General features: G+C 39.9%; 2 protein-coding genes across 3 annotated transcripts in view; both read right to left on the bottom strand.

The window, feature by feature from the left end:
- Positions 1-25,136, bottom strand: part of agbl4 (AGBL carboxypeptidase 4) — a 200,931-nt gene that overhangs the window by 52,890 nt on the left and 122,905 nt on the right. Inside the window, exon 6 of the mRNA XM_008335869.3 lies at positions 22,751-22,790. Coding sequence (XP_008334091.1) covers positions 22,751-22,790 — 40 coding nt within the window. The remainder of the gene's footprint in view (positions 1-22,750; positions 22,791-25,136) is intronic.
- Positions 648-10,382, bottom strand: bend5 (BEN domain containing 5). 2 transcript variants are annotated; one of them, XM_008335848.3, is made up of 6 exons: positions 10,199-10,382; positions 9,122-9,252; positions 7,851-8,340; positions 5,230-5,378; positions 2,854-3,067; positions 648-2,694 (listed from the first exon to the last, which is right to left on the bottom strand). In XM_008335848.3, the coding sequence occupies exons 1-6, from the start codon at positions 10,380-10,382 to the stop codon at positions 2,498-2,500; spliced, it is 1,365 nt and encodes a 454-aa protein (XP_008334070.1). In that variant the 3' UTR covers positions 648-2,497. The 2 variants fall into 2 exon arrangements, with proteins under 2 accessions (XP_008334070.1, XP_016886579.1); XM_017031090.2 differs by lacking the exon at positions 10,199-10,382 and adding an exon at positions 9,989-10,125.

Raw genomic sequence — 25,136 nt, 5'->3', positions numbered from 1 at the left:
GACAACATCGACAGCACAAGTTTTCAGACAGCTTTACCCACAGTCAACACTGATTTCACATGAAGATGACCTCACCAAGCACCGCTCAAATCTTCGTTTTCTCACCCGCATCGTCGTGTGCGGTTTGTTTTCCTTCCCCGGGATCGAGGCGAGAAAGTCGCACGGCTCTGATCAGCTGAGCAGCATATAAACAGGTACCTATCTATCACATACATTCTCACACCAAAGTGCAGGTGAAGCTTCAGCATTTCAGCTCATGCCTATTACAATCTACAATCACAGCTTACTACAAAACCCAAGGCCCGACCAGAGCCCGGTGATTGCCAAATCCATTTAAGGCCTTTTCCTGGCGTCGTCACGCCTAAACCGCTCTAAACCGCTCAACAGTCATATCGTCGGAAAGTGTCTCATTTGATTAAGGACAACATCTTCAAAAGTCATCAAAAACCTTTGCCTTGTGCTCACTCCAGTAATTGACAATATTGGGGGTTTTTTCATTAAAAAAGATAAATATAAAAGTAAATACAAATAAAAACTCACTTTCCAATTAATTTGTAACAATTCACCAATTCACCAAAGTTCTATACCCTTCCAATTAATTTGTAACAATTCACCAAAGTTCTATACCAACTGACTAAGATTTGTAGTTTGGTTATTCATTTGAATCTTTATTTTAGGGCAAAAGGACAAAGGAAAAAAATACTGTGTTCACTGTTTACAAAATAAATGCTACTTCCCAGTTAGACTGAGCTGTAGCTCAACACTCTGCATCGATGTCAGTGAACTTCTCGGCACGATGCAGGAAAACATTTAAAGCCTGTCATTAAGTAGCGTTAATAGTTTAAAGTTCCCATGAATTCCGGAGGAGAATTCTGTGCGTGTGTAAAATCGACAATCACAGCTGAACGTACATGACCGCAGCTGCATGAGTTGGGTTTCACCTAAAACACAGGCTCAATATAGTTTCAGGAAACAAGTCTCCATGAAACTGTATATGAAGAGAGGAAGTCAACCAAAAACTGTGCCTGAAGGCGGATACGATTTCTGAGCCAACAGAACCACAGACAAATGTTCTTTGACAAATTATCTTGTTCATTTTTTGAGAACCTTTGTTGGTAATAAATCACAGGTACCACTTTGAAGTACTGTATTTCACAGAAATGGAGGGGTGGCCTGTATTCCCATTTTAAAAGGGAAGGAGTTTTTGTTTCACTGAAGAACCTAGAGCTTAAAATACCATCTCAACCTCAAGCAGGTGTCTGTGGGGGCTTTAAATTCAAGTTAGACGCCCAGCTTATGTCAGACCAGCCTCACTGAGCGAGGGACAGTAAGTTAGTCACAATCAAGGTTCACAGTAGTAACTAAAATTAACCAACTCAGTGTGGCAAATTTTGAGTTAAACATTTGAATATTTTTCTTGACAATTTTTCCAAATGAATGATTCAGATGGATAAAAAAACAAAAGTTGAAACGCATAAATTCACCTGCTGTGATTTGTCTTTCTGTTACAGCAATTTGCATGTTTTTGGAGGATACAGCTTGTATTAGGTGGCTAAAATTTTTTAAATTTTCCATTGAAATAAACAATGGGATGAGGCCTTATTTCCATGAAATGCTGTAGTTTATATTTTGGAAATATAATCAAGTTTCAACATGGAAACAGTTCAAGTGTTTTCTTTGTCCTCTGGCCTTTAAGGTCATTTTTTTACAATTCCAGATTCACGATTTTAGTTCATTTAGTTGACGGTACTGAACTTTCAGTAAAGGGTTGGTATATACAGCTTTTGATTGCCTCATACTGTATATCCAGGTCAGGGGGAGGCACGCACGCACGCACACACACACACACACACACAAACACACAGTTGACAACAGAATCTGCTGAAAAAGAGTCTTATGGCTGTTAGTAATCAAGACCTGTGCATGTGAGACAACAGAGTCTCTAACAGTGAATACGTCACCAATAATCCAACCTAGTATTCAATCCGATGTTGTTGATCATCTCAATCACCATCATCACCATTTTGTAGCTTTTTAAGACTTTTTGGGGGGAAGCAGCGCTTACTTTTTAAAAGTTTCCGATGCAAAATTGTGTTCTGACACAGAACAATAATTTAACAATCACATTAAATCTATTGCGACTCTAACGCATATAGCACAATAAATCGTGCCTTTGTACCAATTCCGTATTCAATCCTAAAATAAAAACACACACACACACCTGCTCATCTCAGACTAACTCACCTGTGTTCTACTGGCTGTAGGTAAAGCTGTCTGTCAGCAAAATAAGAAAAACTGGGCACTGATGAAGGTTTTGGTTGTTTTACAAGGAGCTGGGAAGGCTCATAATTCATTCTCGTTAAAACCAATCCAAACATACCTGCTCCTGATTTGTAACAAACACCCCACGCTCTCCACAACTCATATCAAGTCTCCTTTGTAATCTATGAACCACGGCTGGGAGGATTGAAGGCGCTGGTGTGACAACAGTTGATCACTACATGCCATCGTAGGTGAAGTTCTCCATCTTGACTGTCTGTCTGATGAGCAGCTTGGATTCTCGCCGCTCCTCGTTCTTGATGGACTTGTTGATGTCCATTATCTTTTCACAAATGTATTTGTTCACTTTGGACAATCTCTGTGTGATCTCTGCACTGTCAGCTGTCTCTTGCGACACTCTGTCGTACAGACATTCTGGGGAAGAGGTTTGTGTTAGCAGTCACATCTAAGATAAAATGACAGATATCCTCTAAAAAAGTCTATAATACAATATAACATAACACTTTTCAAAACAACAACTTTTCTCTGTAATCAGATCAGGCTTTAAAGCTGAGGTAGGAGTAAAAGTCTTACCTCTGACTATTTTGAGCTTGCTGGGTGACAGTGGAGGTTTGGGCAGTGCATCCTTCTTTTTTTTGGTGGCCACTCCTGTGACACTGCGATTTTTCAAGGTTTCCGTTCCCCAGATCATCACTGCCAAGTTCTTGGTGAACTTGGAGTCTCCCTGTGTGCGCTGCAGCTGGTGCCACTTCTCCTCCTCCACCCAAATCCCACCACCCAAGTGTACCTAAGCAGAAGAAAACTCAACGCTGTAATCTGTCAAGGTGATTATTATATATAAAACGATAACAAGATAACCTAAATACACTGTGAGGAAGAAAACTTTGAACAATCAAGCAGAACATTTACAAGCAGCATGGTTTTGCTTGAAGTTACTGTGTGAGCAATGTTTCCTCTAAGATTTTCTGAGCTGTGGTGGCAGCGCCTGGCAAACATGTACACAAGCACGTAGGCTGCAGCAAGTCTTTATGCCTCCCCAGATTTATACAACAAGTGCTGGTAGTGTTACTCAAAACATTGTTTTTCCCCTTTGTTTGAGTGCAGAGCCAGCAGCATGGATATGTTGTAAATACGGTAAAGCCAGGATCTACTATTAAAATATATACGTGTAGATAATTATGAACTCATTTAACAAAAAATGTGGACTTTTTTGAGGAAGTTGATTTTGTTTTGGAAAAAGGTGACACTGCTGTTAGGCTATAGTGATTACATAAAAAGTTGCTTCATTCTGTTTGTAAATTGAAGTGGAAAATACTGGGACATTGCTGACAATGGTATTATCATTTTACATGTTAAAATTATTGGCTATGACCTTTCCGTGAGTTCTCAGGGACCAGTTCTCATCTAGGCCAAAGTATTTAACTAGACCAGAGGTGCTCAACAAGTAGTAGAAGTAGTGGTTGTAAGTAAATAGAAATATAATTGTGAAGTGTGACCACAGTCACTACAACACCCCTAGTCTAAAGAGTGATCATCAACTGGTGACCCACGGGCCGAAACTGGTCCACCAAACAGTCCAATCCAGCTCACCACTGGATTCCAAAATAATCATATAATAATGTTAAAGAAAATGTGATATTCTTTTAAAATTTTATTAGAGTGTCCGGCCCCCAATGTGTGTGTCCAGAAAAATTCTGCCCCTTCGACAAATACAGTTGATAAGCCCTGGTTACGGTAACCCACTGGATGTGTGCTCTGTTAACTATGGAGTATGAACCTATGGCTTTCTGCTTCGCTGCATCACCACCTAAGTCATTACTCAACACTCTGAGCTGACTGCCAGACTGGGCAGGCTGTTCTGGTCTTGTAGAAGAGTTAATGCAGCAGGGAGCATATGTGAGTCCCTTTCTCCACCCTGCTCTCTTATCACTGTAAAGTCTTTAGGCCGGCATCCAAAAGGCTTTTCCCTGTGCAGCTAATGTGCTTTAGGTCCTTTTTACTGCCCTGGAGTTAGACAAGATTGTTTTCATCCTCCCTCTCCTCATGCCCTCGTTTATCTCTCTCTCCCTCTCTTACCCTTTTCCCATCGCTCTTCATCCTTTCCTATCACTTGTCCACAAGCACGTTCTCATCAGGGCTAACCTGTCAGTCACTTTAAATTCCTCTCATGCAAATAATTAATATTGGGTCCCTGATGTAGGAGAGTTCTAATTTGCAAGTGTTCTTCACGGTTGAAGTGGCAGCAGGCCACAGAGCTTGTAGTACCAATTCCCCCCCTGTCATCAGAAACAGGACCCTGGGTTGAGTTACAGTGGAGGGGGGAGTAAAGAACCCTAACAGGCTAATAAACACTGATGATGTTGGCCGCGACTGCAGGAACAAAAATAATCTTCTCAACCTTGTTTACCTGCTAGGGCAGGTCAAGCAGGACGTAAAAAAAACTAATCAGCTACAACGGCATGTTCCTAGCTACAGAGCAGCAGAGGAACAGCCACAGTTTCTACAAAATCAAACTGGTACTTCCCACAGGCAGAGTTGGCTTTACACAGGATTTTAACCTGTTTTATTTGAATATAATTTGATTTTGAATTTAATTTTCAGTAATGAAAAAAACAAACAAAATAATTTTTTTGTCTTGCTCTTTTACAAATAAACAACTAATTTAAGAAATTTTAATGTCAACCAAGGCCTTAAATATAGATTTTAAGTTTACAGAATTGTCTGAGTTATAGTTTTTTTAATGTAAAATGACATTTTATTTTTTTTGATGTAGTAATGTACTAAACCTAAAAAAAAGATACAAATACATTACTGCAAAAGTAGTAAAACAATTTCACAAGGAAACAACTGCTGTCGTTGTTTCTGATCCCAAATTACAGTCAATGTCTAACAGGCCTTTACACGCATCACACACGATCAGGTTAATGTGTTAGGGCTTGTGGTACCGACCTTTCCGTCGTTGCAGGTGTATACTGTTCTAGGTGAAGGTGAGTAGCTGGAACTGGTGTTAGCTTCTTCTTTACATGCTTCCTGGGCTTCAACAATGGGTTCAACAACTTCAGCTTTGATTGTCTGAGTGCCGTTGTCATGCATGGGCTCTGAAAACAGGAGACACATTTAGTTATGTAAATTAGACACCAAACACAAAAAGGCAACACAAGAATATCCAATAACTTTTATCACCATACATCAATCGAAAGCTGGTGACTAAACAGGGTTGAAATGATTAATTGTGACTAATGATTGATAAAAAAAATAGGGATGCATGATATTATTGACTGCTGACTGATTATTGATGAAGTAGGGTTTCATTACTGTGTTGTTCATGAATTGATCAGAGAGCCTGCTGTGTCCTCAGGCTTTTGACGTCATACTTCTGAACATCAGCATGTCCATTAGCATACGAGCTGAAAACAGCTAATCGGGGTTACCACAAGTGTCTTTCACCAATCTGGATGCACGGTGTTGGAGGAAGACAACATTGCAGCAGCAGCTAGGCTGCAAACAAGAAATATTGCATGGATGTTTCTATGTAACAGGTGTTAAAGGAGCAGAGATGTTTACTAGGGACATCGAGAAGGCAAATGCAATAAATGATTAGAAATCCCCTTTTTCTGTGGCTGAGGAACCAAGATTTTGCCAGCTAATAGTACATTTGTAGATCCAGCTGAATTCCAATTGCTAGATCATATATCACTTGGTATATTATGCTTGACCATTAGGTCTTATCTGTTGTTATCAGGGAGCAGCCAAACTTGTATTCATTCCTTTAGAAATCTCAGTATCTGTTTTCCTCAGATTAACACTGACTAACTAAACATCATAGCATGTAAATTTCACAAGTTGCAAATATCAAATCTTTGGTTAAAATTATTGAATCTTTACCCACCCAAAAGGACTAGATGACTATTAGTTAACGTTAATAATGTTACATTTTATTGTCTTTATACTTTCATCACTAACTAGTGTGGAGTGAATTTTTAGGTAAAGAGATGATTTTAGAAGTGCATGGATCTGAGTGATTTTCAGTCAAAAAATGAAAAAAATCAGGTTCAAAGAAACTAGATCTAGAATATAAATAATTAGTTTAAATGGATAAAAATGATCATTATCAGGCTATAATAACTCTCTAGAGGTAAAAATACAGGCAACATCCTGACCAATGCTCAGAATACATAAAGCATCCTAATTCATACAGTGCAGTGTTCCTTTGCTCATCACTATTGAAGCGGTGTGCAGTATCAGTGTTTGTCCTTGGTTTTCACCTTCAGCCCAGGGATGTGCCTCGTGTGGGCTTGGAGAGCCAAGTAACTAAACTGGCTCTCTTGGCTGGCTACATTTAGTTCGAAGATTGCTGACAAGTTTTAATATTTGTCTGAGAACTTCACAGCGGGTACAACAGCACACTCGGCACTTTAATCTTTAAGCTGTCTATAGAACTGCCTCCTCAGTTTACTGGAGTCAGGTGCTTTTGTCCAGATTTTTAGTGCAGCTGACTATAACACTAGCTACTTGCATTAGTGCCTTTCTAAGAAACAGTACTTGGAATTACTCAAATACCTATGGTTATTTACATTCCTGTGTACAGGTCACTTCCAAGAGCGGCTTCATTGACANNTTCATTGACAAACCTGACACCTATTCTGAATGAAAAAGTCCATTTTGAAAACAGTAAGCTGCTATCTCTAAAGGTATAGATTTGTGCAACCCTGCAGGGAGGTATTTCACAAAGGAACCCCCAGCCTTCAAAGCCTTTACAATCTCTGTAAACTACATATAAACAGCGTCAAACACAATCAACACGATAACTGTGTGAGGTGTGTGTGCATGTGTATCTCCGTTGGTTTGCCTGTTTGTGGACGTCTGCTTTCAAAGCTGTAGGAATCTCAACATAAGGCTAACACAAAATACAATCAAATAAAACAAGTTTAAATACTATGGGAGGGCTGCATGTTTGTGTGCGAGTGTTGGTCTGTGGATGTTCTACCTGCTATCCTTTAGAGCAAAGACTACCACATTTCCAAACTCATTAACTGGTGTTGGCTGAACCCAGTCGTGTTTGCAGTGATGTAGCCATAACAGTTGAATTGACACTTGGCCACCTCAACACTGACTGACACAGTTGCTGTGATTTGGTGGAATCTAATTTGGTACAAAAGTGACTGACTGCACACCTGCCAAAATAAAGAGCAAGAACTCTACAATGCACCTATTTTTGTTGAATATTTACAGTAACACCGTTGCACTGTATCATGTAAATAAATAAGGGGAAAAATTAACAAAACACAATCCCATTTATAAGTCCTAATTTACCATTATAAACGTTAAGACATTTTCAGAGTTATAACAACCCATAAAAGCATGTCATTCTAAAACCACTGGGCTTAAAAAAAGTATCATTCTATTACATGGAAGTGCTAAACCAAAACTGTAACTTTTTTTGTGAATAAATCATAAGGACTATCTAAATGAAATGGTGCTCTTGTTGTTCTATATACAGCTGCATTAACTGTTCAACAGTGACAGTAGTAGAAGCCAGTTTGTGTGAATACATGCTCTCACTCTCTTACCGCTGCCCAATCTCATTAGGAGGACATCTTGCAGCCTCCTGTTAAAGTCCCTCAGTTCTTTAACTTCTGTCAGCAGGCTCCCATATTCCTTTAGCTTCTTGGCCTGCTGTACCAGCTGTCTGCGGGTTCTCTCCAGCTCCGGCTGAAGCCTCCTCATCTCCTCCTCCTGTTGCCTGTAGCTGTGAACTAGCTCCTCGTACAAAACTCTAGGGACCATGGCTGCGGCTACCTGTGAAACACAATCTGTATCCACCTCTAAATGCTGTTGTTGTTGTTGCTGCTGGTGATGATGTTGCTGATGTTCTGCCTCCATATCTTCGTCTTCATCTTCGGCATCCTCGCCCTCCTCAGCTAGCCGGTCCTCATCAAAGTCTTCTTCACTCTCCATGTAGGAGTTGGCATTGGCAGCGTTTCTTTCCAGGCGAGCCACAACTGCAGCAAGGCTTTTTGAGGAGTTGGATAGAGGGCGTCCATGGTCCTGTGACAGTGCCTAAGGAAAAAAAAGAAAAATGTGTTTGAATAATCCACTGTTTCCATTGCAAAATACTACAATGGCATTGATAAGATCATAGCACTGTTTTGCAATCAAAAAGAGGTAAAACACTCATTCTTGTGCATTTGCCTGTCTGCAGCCGATTAAGATGTTTAAGGAATGATAAAGATGAAAATCAAAGAAAAGCAGCAACAGCGTTTTCGTGCCTCAATTCCACTGCAAAACTGACGTTATTAAGTAAATAATACCTTTTCAACTTTTCAAGGTGTGCTGTAGGTATACATTTTAGTCTTAAAACAGACAAAGGGACAAAATGTTCTTTGTTCTTTTGTCTGATAAATAAAAAGTTGGTCAATCAATTAATAGCCATGCATTTAGTTACAAAGTAAACCAACATATGGAGTTTAAAATAAATTTAAAAAATCCACCCAAAGGGTATGTCAGATGTGAAATTTAATTTGTTTTTGACTGTTGGCTCTGAACAGACAATAACAAAAAAATATGTCAATGATCTGCTCAGAGGATTTGTCCAAAGTGCAGATTTTGTGTTAGTCCGACATAAAGTTAAAAAAAAGTATGTCACCTTGGTTGCAATCCAAGTTTTTGAATTGTGACACTTTACACGGTCCTCGTATAATTCTTTAAAGTAGTACCACATTGTACATTGAACATCTTAATCAGTCTGTGACATGGTCACGCTACAAAATCAAAATCATATGATAATATCAGAATGCAGAATATGTTAAATATAACTTCATAGTTATATTTTTACTCCTACCTTTTTATGTCTCAACGGGATTCTCTCTTCTCCAAAACTGTTCTCAATGGAGTTTCCTGAATTTTCAATGGACATCTTGGGAATTTTCATCTTCTTTTGCATTATACTACGGTCGAATCCCTCTACTGTATCTGTGAAGTAGAATCGTGAAGAAAAAAAACGTGTTGTGGATACCTTAATAAATGAATTAATGGCAAGGACACGTTAATCACAGTCGGATGAGTGTGCTGTTCTTAGCAAATAAAATGGAAGTCTTTACTTCGGTACAAAGTGTCCTGATGTGACGGACGCAGTAAAGGTGTTGTGAGGTCGAACACATTCTCCAGCATGTAGAACTCACATCATTACACCAATGGCTATTTAAAGACCGAGTATAAAGGTAAACATATTTAACAAGGCAAAATGATGCGTTGTCATGAAAGCAGTTATGACGCTCACATGTTAACTGAGACAGCATGAAAACAAGGATGTCTGTGTCACAGCGACGACCGCAGAACCACCGCATCCCATCTGTGCTAACCCGCTAACCGGCTACCTGCAACCTTTTACAGCATCAGATTCGCGTTTGGGCTAAAAATACAAACGATACAATACTATAGACTTATATTGTTTTCTGTGGCATGCTGTCATATAATTTCGTGAAAAATGAGGTGACAGCTCTCAGTCTGTCCGCAACTGACTAGCATATTGGCGCTAAGTTGCTAATATGCTACACGTTGTAAACAACGGTCGTGGTGCTTAACGCTGCATACTAAGCATTCGGCAACCCAATAACAAACACAGTCGAAACAACCACAGCTAACTTGGAGAACGAGATAACAAATGTTTCAAAAAACAGAAGTAGCAACAATAGAGACAACAACGCACCGAAGTTATTTTAGCATATCCAAGTAGCATACGCGGCTAGCACTCGCCGAGGACGAAGATACAGATATATCTGTGTCAGATCACTGTCATAACCCATCGGACAATGGAACCTGCCGCGACACGTTTCCATGCACAGCGACGTTACTGGCTGCGATATAGAAAAATAGAGCTCTAAAATTTGGCATTGAATTATTAGGGAGAATATCTTACCTGCAAGGGCAAGGATGTGTGCTTCGCACGGCTGGCCTGCGCTGCCATTCTCCTCACTTCTGTGAACCAGATACACCTTCTGATTATCAAAATCTGTTTTGTGCAGTGGTCTGAAATTTTCCACATCAGACGAGGGCAGCACGTCGCACATATCGTCTTCAAAAAATCTAACAAAAGCATACATAATATTCTTCTCTTTGGCCCTACACTTTTAATATAATTAAGAGTTTTTTCCCACTCACAAAGTAATAAAAAAATAAAGATATATACACACTCATGGGGGGGTTAAGGAAGGTGTCTGCGCTCTACTACTCCTGCCTGGTGCACATCCACAGGGTCGATCACTAAGGCATGAGTAATGGACTGCGCGGAACTCTGATACAGCTTTCATACAATATTATGTGTATGCAGCATTTAACGATTTATGGTATTTTATACAAACCAAGTGCTTCTAACGCAGCATTTTAAACCGTGCTGTGTCATCTTAATTATAAAGTTTAAGGTTTTCTACCCGTAACACATCAGTGTTTTTACTTGTTGCCTTTGTATCAAGACAAATGTACTAAAAAGTATTAAAATTAATATTATACAATATATATCATGACTGTAGAATACCATATCCTTCACATCAAAGCAAGAAAATGCAGGTCACTTTTTTTTAAAGAACCTTAATAGTAAGTCTAGTCATTGAAATTAAAGAACACCATATATTACAAGAACCTATGTTTAGCACTAACCCCCCCTCCCCCATAAAAAAAGAAAAGAAAAAAAGACACGAAGTACAGTAACACATGAATTCCATAAAGCAGGGGTCCCCAACTCCTGGGTCGGGGACCAGTGCCAGTCTGATTATTTGGTACCAGGCCGCAGTGAAAAAAGTACTTCTATATATAAAATATACTGTACTAATAATACTAATTTACTTCATTAAAAAATAATCCTCACATTAAAGTCATATCCCTTTACTTTTTTGATACTAACAGAAAAGATGGTTTATTTCGCAAATGTAATGATCCTTCAACGATGGTACGGTATTACTGGTCCACAGTAACTGCTGATACCAGCTGACCGGTCCTTGGTACAAAAAAGGTTGGGGACTGTTGCCATAAAGGATCTTTTAAGAAAACTGATGACCATATATTCCAAGTGTCCAAACAAGCCTTCAGCAAAAAAAAAAAAAAAAAGGCTGCACAACTGACATTTGTATTTAGCCTTTTTCTACCATATTCTAGTGTGTTTACTGTGAAATAGCTCCCAGCATCCAGTAAACAATTACAAGATATTTGAAAACAAACTCGCAGTTCTTAGAATAAAATGTGCTTATTTTGTTTTGTGGCGCAGAAATTCGATTAAAAACAATTTTCAATATATGTGAATAACGACTTTGAGCTATTCTGTCACTCATGGAGACTGACTTCACAAATGTTTGAATGGAGTTGGGCTTTGTATGCTTTTTTCTGTCATTTTTTTGTCTTTGCAGTATTCAAGGAGGAAACAGCATTTTCTTTAAAAGGTCCACACAAACTTGTCCATCCTTACAGCCTGGAGAAGTTCAATCAAAATTTAAAATCCTACGTTCTCATAAAGTGAGTGTTCAGAGAAGTGCAGCAAAGGCAGCAAAGGCAGAAGTAACCCTGGAGAGGGAACTGAGAAATATACTGTATTTATTTTTAAATATTTTCCAATTTTGTAAATATTTTCACACTTGCCCTCGAAAGACCATGACAAAGTTATGTTTTTGTCCATTCACTCAAGAAGTGTTTCCACCTTAAAATGGCATTTTCAACTGGTTTTCTATTTCCATATATTAACTCATTTTTTAATTTCTGAAAAAATAGCTGTAGACTGGGTTTTTAAAATATATATATACTAAATACATATGGAGGTAAATAACATCCTTAAATGGGACTGTTAGTTAACTGCTATCAGACTTCTATCACATTTATATGTGGCCTAAATTCAGGAGGTTAACGGTGTACTCCATATTTCTATTTGTAAAAAATACTCTGTTACACATAGTAATGTATTATTAGCCTACCACGTTGAGTCAATATTCAGTGTGAAATAGCATATGAAAATGGTTGCCATTGTGATAACAGCTTCTGGCTGTACAGAAACTTTATGTCTTAACTTTACCCTCACAAAACCTGCAATTCCTTGCTATTGCTAGCATAAAAGACTAGCATGTAGAACTGGTAGACACTGTAATGAGCCTGAAGGTGTTTCTTATCTATTTAATATTATTAATTAATGAATAATAATTAATTACTTTCCAATATACCAAGTGCTATCAAGTCTTTAGGTTTTCACTATGTTTCATCTCACATATCACACAATGTGTTCCATCCTTTCACAACCTCTGCCCTATTTTTATTATATCATGCAGAACACTCCAAATAAATTTTTTAAAGTATTTTCATTTTTAAATTAATTTAATTAAACAATATAATTGATAGTTGTGTTATGATGTATGATAGGTTTTGTTTTTCTTTTCCCCATACCTTTGTTTTAAAAAGAACATTGATAGTTGTGTTATGATGTATGATACCCCATACCTTTGTTTTAAAAAGATCATATTTTTAAGAGTCTGGTTCATTAGCGTACAAGAACTGGGAAGGTTAGAATTGTATGTTTAATTTATCACTACAAGGACAGACGGGATGAGTTATTTATTACAATTAAGCAACGCATTAATTGCGGAGGCAAATCTTTACTGTTTAAAAGTCGGCAGGTTTACAAATCCTCTACCTCCTTCTCTTCCTCCTACATGCTCAAATGCATACTGTAGCTACTTTATACTTATAACTAAATGCAAACTTTCAATGTCAGTTAAGATTATGGCTCGTTGAGGTTTGGTTTTTACAAATTTCATTCATCTTTATTGGCAGGTCAATTATTTGATAATATAATGATTAATTGCAGCAACAAAAAAGTAAATCTAGATTGCACAGCTATGCTGTATCTGTGGGAGTAGTTGATTGGGTAAAGACTGGAGTCAGGGCAGAAGCCAGACATCATGTCCTCCCTATTAGCTCCACACTGCCAAGCTCATCTATCTTTATTGGTCATCCATTAGCCCACATTAAGGGGAGACACGAGATAATAGCAGTAATGATTCTGATGATGGAATTATACTGTTGGTACACACGTCATTATGACAGTGTTGCGTCTGGAATCATAAAAAGTTCCCGCTGACAAATGCAACCTTTTACTGTTGGATCTCTGTGTCGGCATGTCTGAGTAGAACACACATACACAGAAAAAAAAGAACTTAGGGTTATTCCTCAAGTCATTTTCTTGTACTGTTTATTGAAAAAATGTAGCTGTGTGCAGTAAATTTAGACGACCCAGACAGCTAATCTAAAGAAAGCATCTGTGCCAATTTAGCCAACAGACAGATGCTGGTACAGGTGCGTGTGTGATGATGGTTGGCAGGGACAAACACCAGGCTGTGCAGCAGTGCACACCAGAAGCCGCAAAGTGATGATGCCAGGCATTAAAGAGCCAGGGCCAGAGGGATCGTTAAGGCAACGTTCTAGAAAGACGCTCCAAGATCAGCAAAGCACTGGGAAAAACGAGGATATTGGTGTCTGGTTCAGAGATGATGGATTTAGAGGCGTGAACGTATTTCTAGGCCACACGTTACAACAATCAATCACAACTGTTTACAGTTGAGGGTATTGTCATTTTCCTATTAAGGTGTGAGGGGTTTCTCACTAGTCTTTCTCATAATATGCCTCTTAATTAGCTCTGCATGAATTACTAATCAAGCATGACGAAGGCATTCACTAATTTAAAACGTGATAGTCCATGAAATGAACAGCACTGCCTCATGCAGGCACATCAGCTCCTACTGCTGACGGGTTGACTACAGTAGAGCGTCAGAAGACAGACAAAAGGACAGAGATACACATGTTCACAAAGGCAAAGCTTATTGTGAAAAAAAGGAAAAACTTCATTAGCTATTTAGAACAGTATCAGTGCTGCACCACATGATGTGTACACTCAGAGCTCGACCCAGGAGTCATAGATCTTCTTCATAAGGAAGATAATGACCGCCAAAGAAATACTGATCATATTTCAGTATCAGTCAATTCAGTTCATTAGGACCGCTCCACCTCCTGCTGCGGACCTGTATTGATCTTGCCAGTGCCACCAGACTATTATTCTCCACTAACTAGATAGGGAACTCACAAAACTGCAATTTATACCGTAGCAACGGCAACTCGCGGAGTGCAGGGAACAAACAAGAAAAAATATATGTAACAGACCACAGAGCTTTCACGGACTGTCTGCCTTTGTGCCCTTTTCCAGTCAGCATCAAAATGTCAGATATGACACAAGAAATCCTAAAAGTACTGAGGCAGTCCAGGGGTTTCAGAGAGATTTTTTCTTATGCCTTTAATACCATCAATCCTACTCTAATCTCCACTTATCTGGCAGCCAGGTGAGCTGCAGCACATGGCTGGTGGGCAGGCTTTGGTCTGTGGGAATACAGCTCATCTTAATGGCATTCCTCTCCCTTTTCCTTCTTCCTTTTGCCTGCCTTTGCCCTTTCCTCCAGGGTGGCTGTCAAACACAGACAGGGGCAGCCACATAACTTCAAAATGCTGATGTACCTGGCAACAGGAAAAACCTCCAGGATCCGATAGAAGACCACAGCAACCTGACATCCAGGAGGGGCGGCCGGGTGTAGTGCTGTGCAGCGTGGAACTGTGGGAGCACACTGCACAGCAAAGATAATAGCAAATAAGCCTAGGCTGCCCGGCTGTTTGTGGTTGGAATTTGACCACTGCATTAAAGCCATCTATTAGAATTTGGTACAGACAGGCCTTGAATTTGACATACGTGGTCTAAGAGAAGGGTCAAAGTGCACTGCAAAGTAGAATCGTTTACTGCACACAGTTACACAAACACATATGCACACACACAAACAGATGTTGTCAAGGTTTGACAAGGTCACAGACATTAAATCAGTCTACAATCACTTCTGCAGCTGGAACACACACAAACACAAATCTCCACAGACACACGCATACGCAATAACATGAAAACTCCAAACTCATCAAAACATCAAACCAGTCACACACTTTCCTGCTATTACATGCTGTTCTTCTATTACTTTTGTTTTTGTTTTTGCTGACAGAGCAGTCTTTAGCCTTTCCTGTGTATCAACTGTGTTTTTTTTAAGTTCACTCCTACATAAAAGAAAACAAAAAAACTCTTTCTAGCTGTTTCAGCTCAATGTTCTATCTTGGTGACTTTAATAAAGTGGACCATTAGAATGGTAGAAAAGAGCGGAACATATTTTACTGTCACTACTGAATATTTTTAAATAGATGTCGACAGAAATTAGAGATTTTTATAGTCTGCCCCTAGTGGACAGCAGTGGAATTGTCCTAAAATTACATTCCTGCACGGCATTGAAAAATTTGACTTAAGTTGGATGTTCACATGTAACAGTTGAAGACATATAGAAGTGCTATTACAGGTCTCTAAAGGGAATTTATGATACTGATAATTAGTGATGAAAATGTCTTGTGTGAAAACTGGAGACAACCTGTCTGTGATGTAGTTCTGTGGGAGAGAAAACCTTCAAGAGGAATCTGACAACAGTGACACGCCGGTTGTGACTTGTAGCTTGATAACTATCTATATTGTCACTGGGCTGCTGTCACAGAGACACAGATACTGTCGTGTGTTAGTGGGATCCTCCGTCCGACACAGCTGCAGGATATTCAGGCATTTAAAAATGTATTTATATTAGAAGTCTCTTCGTCCCTGAGCTGCCTGGGATTTGGTGAGTGTAAATCTGTTTTCAGCATTGCAGACCCACAAAGGTCGATACAAAGTCACAGACTTCTGCAGAGGGCAGCGGGGCAGTGCAGAGAACGGGGAGGTTTCCTGAGCTGTAGACGTTCCTGGTTCCAGTGTCTGTAATGTTAGACATGTTAAAACACAGCAGCTGGCGACTGGTGGGAGGCTCATAACAACCTCCATAGATGCAGTGTGACATCACCGGGCATCCTGCACACAGTGAAGGGATTCTTGTAGTGAAAGGTTATTATATCAACGTTTACCGCGACAATAAAGTCTTACTGCGATCTTAATTACAGCACATAATCCATTACATTAACACCGTCCCCTCAATGAAGACTAAATGGACAGAAGGGTCTGAAGGAAATGTTAAAAAGTTGCTGGAAGAAGACACAAACACACATGCACTTCAGACACACACACAAACAGACACATATGCTCACAGACACACACATGCACAAATACAAATCCAGATACACTGATGTGTACAGCTACAGCTATGGACACAAACAAACAGACACACACACAGACATACACACCCACACACATGCAAACACAGGTGAAAAGACAAGGAGGAGTCTTTTATGCTTAATGGGAAATTGGTTTTGAAAAAAAAAACAACATAGAAAAGTTGCTATAACACAAAGACACACACACACACAGATACAGTGTACGCACATGCACACACCCACACAGGCAGACAGACACACACAAACACAGGTGGAGGGACAAGGAGAAAGGGAGGAAAAAGGAGTCCTAAAACTCAATCCAGCAGCCATAACACAGAGACAGAGTGGCATCAACCTCTATTATCTAGTCCCTATGCTGCTAACACAAAAGGCTCCCTGGAACAAAAATCCAATCAGTCCTCTCTGGGAGGATTTGCTCCACAGCAGTGCTCAGCAACACTGGTGACTCTGCTGGTGACAAAGAAATAAGCTCAGAGCCCACAGCCTGTTTACTGCCTCCGTCACACTGCCCTTTAAGACGGAGGACAGACTGGGTCTATACACTGCTGTTGTTATTTACTGTCCTCTCAGTTTCTCTCCCCAATCTCCCCTTGCGTCTCTTTTTTTCCCCCATGCAAAACACAACCTCCGCGGTCGACTCTGTGAACAGTGCGTGACAATCAAAGCATATGCAACAAAAGAAATACTTTCTTTAAGCCAAATTATATGGTCTTGGCTAAATGAGGCGAATAAAAGAAAAGTTTTTTTATGAGTGTTTAATGACAAATACTTCACATTTACAGGCCTTCAAATCTTCCCTGCTTTATTATCACACTCATTATCCATTCATAATCCTGCTGCTGCTGCTTATTTAGCTACGCTGCTGAGAAGCCTTCAACAGAATCAACTGTAACTGTATATAGGATGGTGAGCCCACTCCTCTCCTCCACACCATTTCATGCATTTTCTCATTATATGTTTGTTTTATGTTTTTTAACCAGTCGCCAGTGAAGTAACGCCCCCCCACGAAGATGATAAAGAAAAAGGGAAGAGGAGATTAAATATGCAAATTTCTGAAGAAAGGATATAATTAGAAAATAATACGAAGAGTTGCAGCTCATTTTTATGTAAATCTGCTGGTACTGAAAGTACTTCTTACAAATACTGCTTTGTCTTGTCTTTCCTATTTCAAGCGTTTGATGTGCTATAAATCTGTACAGTGGTATATCTCAAAATAATTTGTTTTAATTTTTCCAAAATTAAGTAAAAGGTTAAACAAATCAGTAGTACTAATTTGCAAAGCTAATTCTAGTCATAATTCCGAATACATTTTACTGCATGGGTAGAATAATGCACACTGTATATCCAATAATACCACAGTCCATACACTTATCGTTGCTCTAATACACACACAGTGAAGAAGGAAATACCACCTCATCCAGAGGAGGCTACGACTTCTGGTCTGACACGTCAGACCAGGGCAGTAATTAGTACAACGACTGACGAACTGACTGACACAACTGTCAAACAGATTGTGAGGGACTACAGACTGACGAATATTGTTGAGGACAACGGCTTCAGCAGTTTTGAAATAAACTCTCGGCACGTTCTACCAACCACAGTTACAATGGAATGACTAACATCCACCAACTCTGTGGAAAAATGTATATAGTTAAATATTAGTCAGTTACATATTTTTAGTAAGGTCTGCATGTGGATAGTGTGTTTTTGTCTTGTATTTCAGTCTCAGCTGTAGTGCTACTTCAATGTACAGATGATGTTAGATAAGCTAATGATCTTATGCCAACATATGGCTAATGGTGTGATTCTATAGTGTACGGTTGTCACACCTGCTTACACATCTGCCTTACACGCAGAACGTCCTGTGTTTGAGCCCCAGAGGAACCACATACTTGGTGCCTCCAGGGGGCAGCCCATTGCAGCAGATATGCTGTTGGCACAAAAATGTCCCAGTGTGAGAATCACTGTCATGGCACAGTAGAAACGAATGGATGTTAAAGTAGTTAAACTATATTCACAATTTGAAATGAAGAACTAGTAAACTAGATCAAGACTAACTGGAAAAAAAACTCCATAAATTGTCCTTCTGAATCATATGAGAGCAGCTCGGAACCACTGTTGATCTGTGACCATGGGTGGGTGGGGGGGTTCACAGTGATGGACTGGTGCCCTGTCTGGGCTCTACAACATCTTTGGCCCAATGTCAGCTGTAATTGGATCAAGCTCCATGTACAACCCTTGACACAGGTAAGTGGTTGAAGATGAATGAATGACACAGGGACTATAAAACTCAAGGTTAACTTGGAAATTATTTAGGTACTCAATTGAATAAGAAGTACAATAAGATAATCCCTACTGTTCAGCCATGACATAGACTACTGTCATCATATACAGCAGGGGTCACCAACTATTATATATTTGTTGGAGGGTCAGTATTGTTCTGGACATCCTGAGGCCAGATATTCAAATACAATAAAATAAAATATATATTTTTTTGTGATGTTTATTTTGGAATCTTGTCATGGGCAAAACTGGATGATTCGGTGGGCCGGATTTGGCCTGCGTGCCGCCAGTTGATGATGACTGCTGTACAGTATGTACATACAGGGTCTTTTTATGCTAAGTGTTTTAATTAAGCTTTCACAGGAATGAGAAATAAAGGTGTACAGGAGTGGGTTAACACAAGCAGCAGGTCTTAAAAAAAGTTCTGACCACTGACAACTGGCCACAATTTCAATTTCATTGTACCCCCGTGTTACAATGTCAATAAAGACTACTCTAGATGCAGGTTTAGCCTGAGCAGAGCAGGAAACAGTGGAGCAGTGGAAGGAGACTTTAACGAAGAACATTTAAATTCTGCTCTGACAGAAACTGCAGAGAAACAAAGATATAAAGAGAGCAGTAACGGGGGTGTGAGCAGAGATCTGAGAACGTCCTTTTAACTCCACGCCGATTCTGTGCTTCAGATGCAAACGCGTGCACCAGGCGGCCGAACGTGTGCACACACCAAGCGCGAGCACAACTCACGCGCACTACCATTCCGTCACATCTGCCCAGATCTCATGAATATGATTGACCTTTCTCCTACTGTAATGCCGAGAGCACGTAAAGGGGAAAGGAGAAACTAAACAGAGGCAAGCAGAGGTAATTTAGTACAATATGTTACTGGGTGCTGACTGCAGATATGGAAAAGGACAGTCTAATCGATAAGCCAAAAGAATGACAATGGCTTCTTAAATCAATGTCTGCACCCCATTTTCTCACTGCAGAATGACTAACCCTTCATGCAGGTGTATTTGTTGTGCTATGGTATGGTTGTTTGCTCCGTGTGTGTGTGTGTGTGTGTGTGTGTGTGTGTGTACCTGGCTGTTGTTGTGGAGGAGCAGTTGCCAGGACTAATCATTATTTAGTGGTGGTGGGGCTGGAAAGGTCAGCAGTCTGAAATGTCAGTTTGTGTTCAACAGCAGCCAGATGCAACCGTGTGCTGTTCAAGTGTCCAATTAAGGAAGGACGAGTGAGGTTTGAGTAGGGCCGCGAGTGAGAGTGAGTAGCCATGCATGTGTGTGTGTGTGTGTGTGTGAGAGAGAGAGAGAGAGAGTGCATACATTAGACACAGTACTGTATACATTTGAATATGTAAGAATTTACTAAAAATAAACCACAGTCATTTTCTGTGGGAGTCACAGGAGGAATATGGTGGGACATCAAACAGTGTCGTTGTTGCCCCTGCTTTTATTTTTTTTATTTTTGGGAAATGCGGAAATGTTTAGCTAGTTGAAAAGAGACACAGAAATGCAGAGTTTTAAAATCTTTCATCAAGCTGAGATACAATCATTCTATGGTTCCAAACTATTTTCTTCAGTGCACCCTCACGCAGACAGAACCCTGGTCAAGCCTGTGTCCATGGAGTCACAGCCATTGATCGAAACCTTCACTGAATTTCATTAAAAACATTGTAATTCTTACAAAACTGACATTCTCGTCCAACATGGTGTTCCAAGTGACTTAAAATTCAATTTATTAGCATTGTTGTGCTCCATGCCTCTTTGGGAACCACTCATGTGGGGTTAGAATATCATTTCAGAATGTGTTATATTTATAGCATTGTAAAAAAGGAAGCTTAATTACAGTTTTATCACGTCACTGTTGGAGGACTACGGCTCAACGTTAGTTCAATTAGTGCTCAGTATAGATGGAGTAAGAAATCCTTGGCCTGTAAACAGTAATTATCCATTATTCACTGGGATGTATCAGTCATTCGTCAACTACAGTGAACATATGTTTAAATGGTCCTGAAGTTAAATATATCACTGATAAAACAATAATGTTGCACCAACACACCTGGCTCAGGAACAAATACCTGTACATTAACTTATAGTAGAGTCTGCAGTATATTCTGCTGCATGTAGTATTACTGTAGTAATTACACCCAATACTAAGTATGTATGAATTTACAGCATCATTATTCAGTAGAGCTAACAGATGCTATTAAAACTGAAGCTAACAGAGCGTCAGGGTCAGTTTCCTCCTCTCTCTCTCTCTCTCTCTCACACACACACACACACACACACACACTGGCACCACATTATGGAGAAACCAGACCCTATTAGTTTATTCACACCCTGTGATTCTTCCCCTGCTGTTCGTGCTATAAAGAAAAGACAACAAAGAGAGCGAGAGAGAGAGAAACACAAAGGAGCAAAGATGGGAGGACAAAGCGACGTGATGGAGTGAAATTGCGAAGAAATTGCAGTATATAATGCATTGTAGAGCACAGACAGACACGACAGAGTCGGTGTAGGCTGAAGGATGATGAGGACAGAGGGAGCGCGTGAGCAGCAACCTGTTAACTGTGTGTGGAGGACAGGTCCTGTCTGTTTACCTATCAGAATTATTCACCTTCTGTTCCTACATCTTCACCAAAAACCCCAACATGTTCACAGTGTCCTGCTGCTGCTGCTGGTGTATGTCTATTCTCTGTGTTAACCAATCAGAGCAGGACAAAAAACATCTTGAGAATATACTCACCTGTACTACAGATCTGCACAGATTCTTCCAGAAATATTTCAGTAAGAAATAATCTCACCATATTAAAGTCTTCTCCCTCTGTGACAATCACAACTTTCACAGCTATCTTCATTACAAGGAGGTGGGCGGAAAAACCAATAATAACAGGCGAGTTAAATGAACTTAAGTGGATTTCAAAGTTAGACAAATGTTGGTGAAAGTTTGGAGGGTAAGAGAGAAGGATGTGAAAGTAGCTCGTAGCCCAGGGTAACAAAGGAACAACAAGCAAGTGAGCAAATTAAAACCGAGTTAAATAAAGTCAGCTCTAAAAGAGAAACTCATTGAAATGAAAAGGAAGCCTCATCTTGCCAAAAACAGCCAGACTCCTTGACACAGTTCCTCTCACATCTCTTTCTTACTTTCGCCTTCTTGAAAATGTGACGGCCAGGGGGCAACTCCTTCCTCTGCCAGGGGCCTGTGCAACAGCTGCAGAGTAAACTTGCTAAATTAAACCAGTCTCCATGAGTCTCACACATGCTTTACTCTAATCAGAGCCTATTAGATCATCCAGATACTGTAGACATATGGGCCTGTGTATCCTTCTTGCCATTCCCATCTGTTTCTCCTCCCCAGTTTATTCCAGTTTGCTCCTTGCTCTTCATCTTGACAGAATCCTCACTCTCACACGCTGCCTCTCAAACACACTGAATGTGTTTCAGTGGCTTCAGCAATACTTTTTTGTTTTAATAACTAGACATTTCTACCGACCCAATTTAAATTTCAGGTAACCCCATGTGGGGTCGCTACCCCAAGGTTGAAAAACACACTACAGGGACCCATGCTACCTAGCTGGGTGGAGTTAGCACCACTTTGACTAACCAGGTTAACTCATGTGAGGTGTCAAGGCAATACTACCAACAGTGGTCGTTACCTGTAGTGCAAACCCAGAGACAGCAGCAGGAGGCGCTAAGGCTTTCAAATTTGCTATACATTTGTGATACGTGAGTATCAACACACACACACACAACCGTGAGCAGGTGAACACACACTCCCTGAAACTGTGCTTGGGGCCACGCACCAACTCTTATGACATTTTGTGACTGCAAAATAATTTATGAGTCCCATGTCATTCTGGTAAAAAAAGCTCAAAGGTGACGTCATCTTGACATTTAACTCAAGCAGCCCAATGAAATCACAGGTCGTGTGGTTGTAGATTTTGGTTTTGACCTGATGTACTAATGTGCGGTTGTGTTCTTACCTGGGTTGGTGATGGTTAGCAGGTCAAGACGCCGTTGTTGCTGGAAGAAAATAAAGAAGACAAAGTTAAACAAAGGTCAAAGGTCATTAAAAAGGTCTCCAGTAACGAATCAAACCAATAAAATCCTCTGGTCAAAACATGTCTTTAACTGTTATTATCACTTGAAAGATAACATAAATACATACAGTGTATTATTTCACTGAATGTTTAATTGACTGTTTTATTGTCTCTGCTCTCAAACAGTCCATGTTAACTGACGCTCCTCTTCATGACGTGTCAGATCTGTTGGTAGGAGACTGATCTGAATCATGGCTGCCACGAGTCAAGCATCAACGATTTAGTCTTTTTTTATGTATTTGTAGAAACAAGTCCAGATTTAATTCACTTAAAACGATTCTATCCTATTATGAAAGTTCAGTAAAAACGTTGGCACTCATGTTTCCTGTACACTCTCAGGAGGTTCATGAATCTACGCGAAAAGGTTCTGGTTCATGACCAAACTACGGGTTTTTCTTATGATGCCAAATGAATAAAATTCACCTGCTTTATATGTTTAATCAAATCACTGCAGCAGTATTTAGTGTTTAGAGTACCTCTAGTACAGAGTACTCACAAAGTAACAGCAACAGTAGTAGTTCACATGCGTAGAACTGTTTGGACTTGGATTTGAGTCAAAGTATCATTGAGAACAGTGCACTGTGGATGTGTGTGAGGAAGAGAGAGAGAGGGAGAGAGAGAGAGAGAGAGAGGAACCTCATTGGTTTGATGAAGTGTGTTTAAGAGAGTGCAATTTTACACTTGATGTCTCCTGCAGCCAAAAAGAAGTCAAGAAAAAAAAATTGAGCTGGCTACCCCTCACTTTAACCTGCCTTGCTACACACACTTTTTGAAGCACACACAAACACACACACACACACACACACAGACACTTGACTGCTGAGCACCAGAGTAATCAACAACCCTGCACTCTTCATCTACTAGTTGCCCCCAAAAAATAAGTTGTTCAGATTCTAGGATAAGATGACCTGCAAGTGTTTGTAAGAGAGAGAGAGAGGGAGAGAGAGAGAGAGAAAGAGAGAGAGAGAGAGAAAGGGGGGAGGGAGAGAGAGGGGGGACGGAACAGGGGGAGGTAAACAGTTCAGGGCGAGGCCACAGCAGAATCATCTTTTCAGACTTCATTTCATTTATATTCACGTTGAACCTCTCCACCAAGTCTCCCACTGAGACTCTCACTGCCTGGGGTGGAGTTGACTTATTTTAATATTAAGTTGACACTGTTTCTCTTGATGTGTTTTATCGCATGCATCAACAATACAAATCCTCGAGACATAGTAGGAGCCCACAGTGTGACAATAGGAGTCATAGACGTCATCATTTATTTATCAGACGTTTATCCAATTTTAACAAACGTGTAAAGGACTTCTGGGAAGTCTTATCATCCCACCGTTCTGTTTGTCCTCAGTTACTGCTAGGCACTATGCCATGCATTTCTATTCTATTCTATTATTGTATGTTTGTAAGAAAGAAGGGGTGAAAACATCTTTTCAGTAACAACTGATACCTCAGTCAGGTTATAGCCAATGTTTTAAATTGAAATAATGCTGGGAGTTTTTCTTGTTTTTTTGTATTTATGTTAATATCCTGTAGTAAAATGTCAAATACAATGTGATGTGTGAATGTTTTTTTTTGTGGCTCAATTCTTATCACTGAAAAGCAGTGATTCTGCATTATTTTTGTACAGGAATTGGACACTGGGATGTTCCAGGAGGAGAGTGGGCTTCTGGGTTAAACACCACAGCTGTGGTGCACTGTGTGCAGCACAGATAAAGTGGGTGGCAATGCAAGCAGTAGAGGTCACTGTAACAACATGGGAGATACATACACACACACACGCACGCACACACACAGACCACTCCTTACATGTGACTATCACAGACTGTTCTGTCAGTTCGCTGCAGGATCGACTGAGATCAGAGAAACACAGCGGCTCCCAGTCAACTACCACAGCTGATATATGCACAGCAACGATGACAGTGAAAAGAAATCCACTGTCATTCAATTTGGTGACAAAGTGTCTATTTAATTATTTAACACATTAAAATAAATAGTAAAATACTACATTACATTTGCTACACAAACTACATGTTGTTTTATCCAAACTGTCCCTAATGAAATTAAACTTAATGTTAATTACATTATCAGATAAATCATGCAGCACCCTCTACTGGCAATGCAGAATTATGCAAGTCGAACGTCTTTGCATTACTTAAAAATTAAAACAGAATCAACAACCTAATAAAATATGATTTCTAAATGAGACCGCGGGTTAAAACAGATATATTCTTTTACACCACCACCACCAGCAGCAGCAGCAGCAGCAGCAGCA

The sequence above is a fragment of the Cynoglossus semilaevis genome, chromosome 2, assembly GCF_000523025.1.
Source record: "Cynoglossus semilaevis isolate Cse_v1.0 chromosome 2, Cse_v1.0, whole genome shotgun sequence".
Lineage (NCBI taxonomy): Eukaryota > Metazoa > Chordata > Actinopteri > Pleuronectiformes > Cynoglossidae > Cynoglossus > Cynoglossus semilaevis.
The sequence above is the reverse complement of the archived record's forward strand: the minus strand, read 5'-3'. Positions and strand labels throughout refer to the sequence as shown.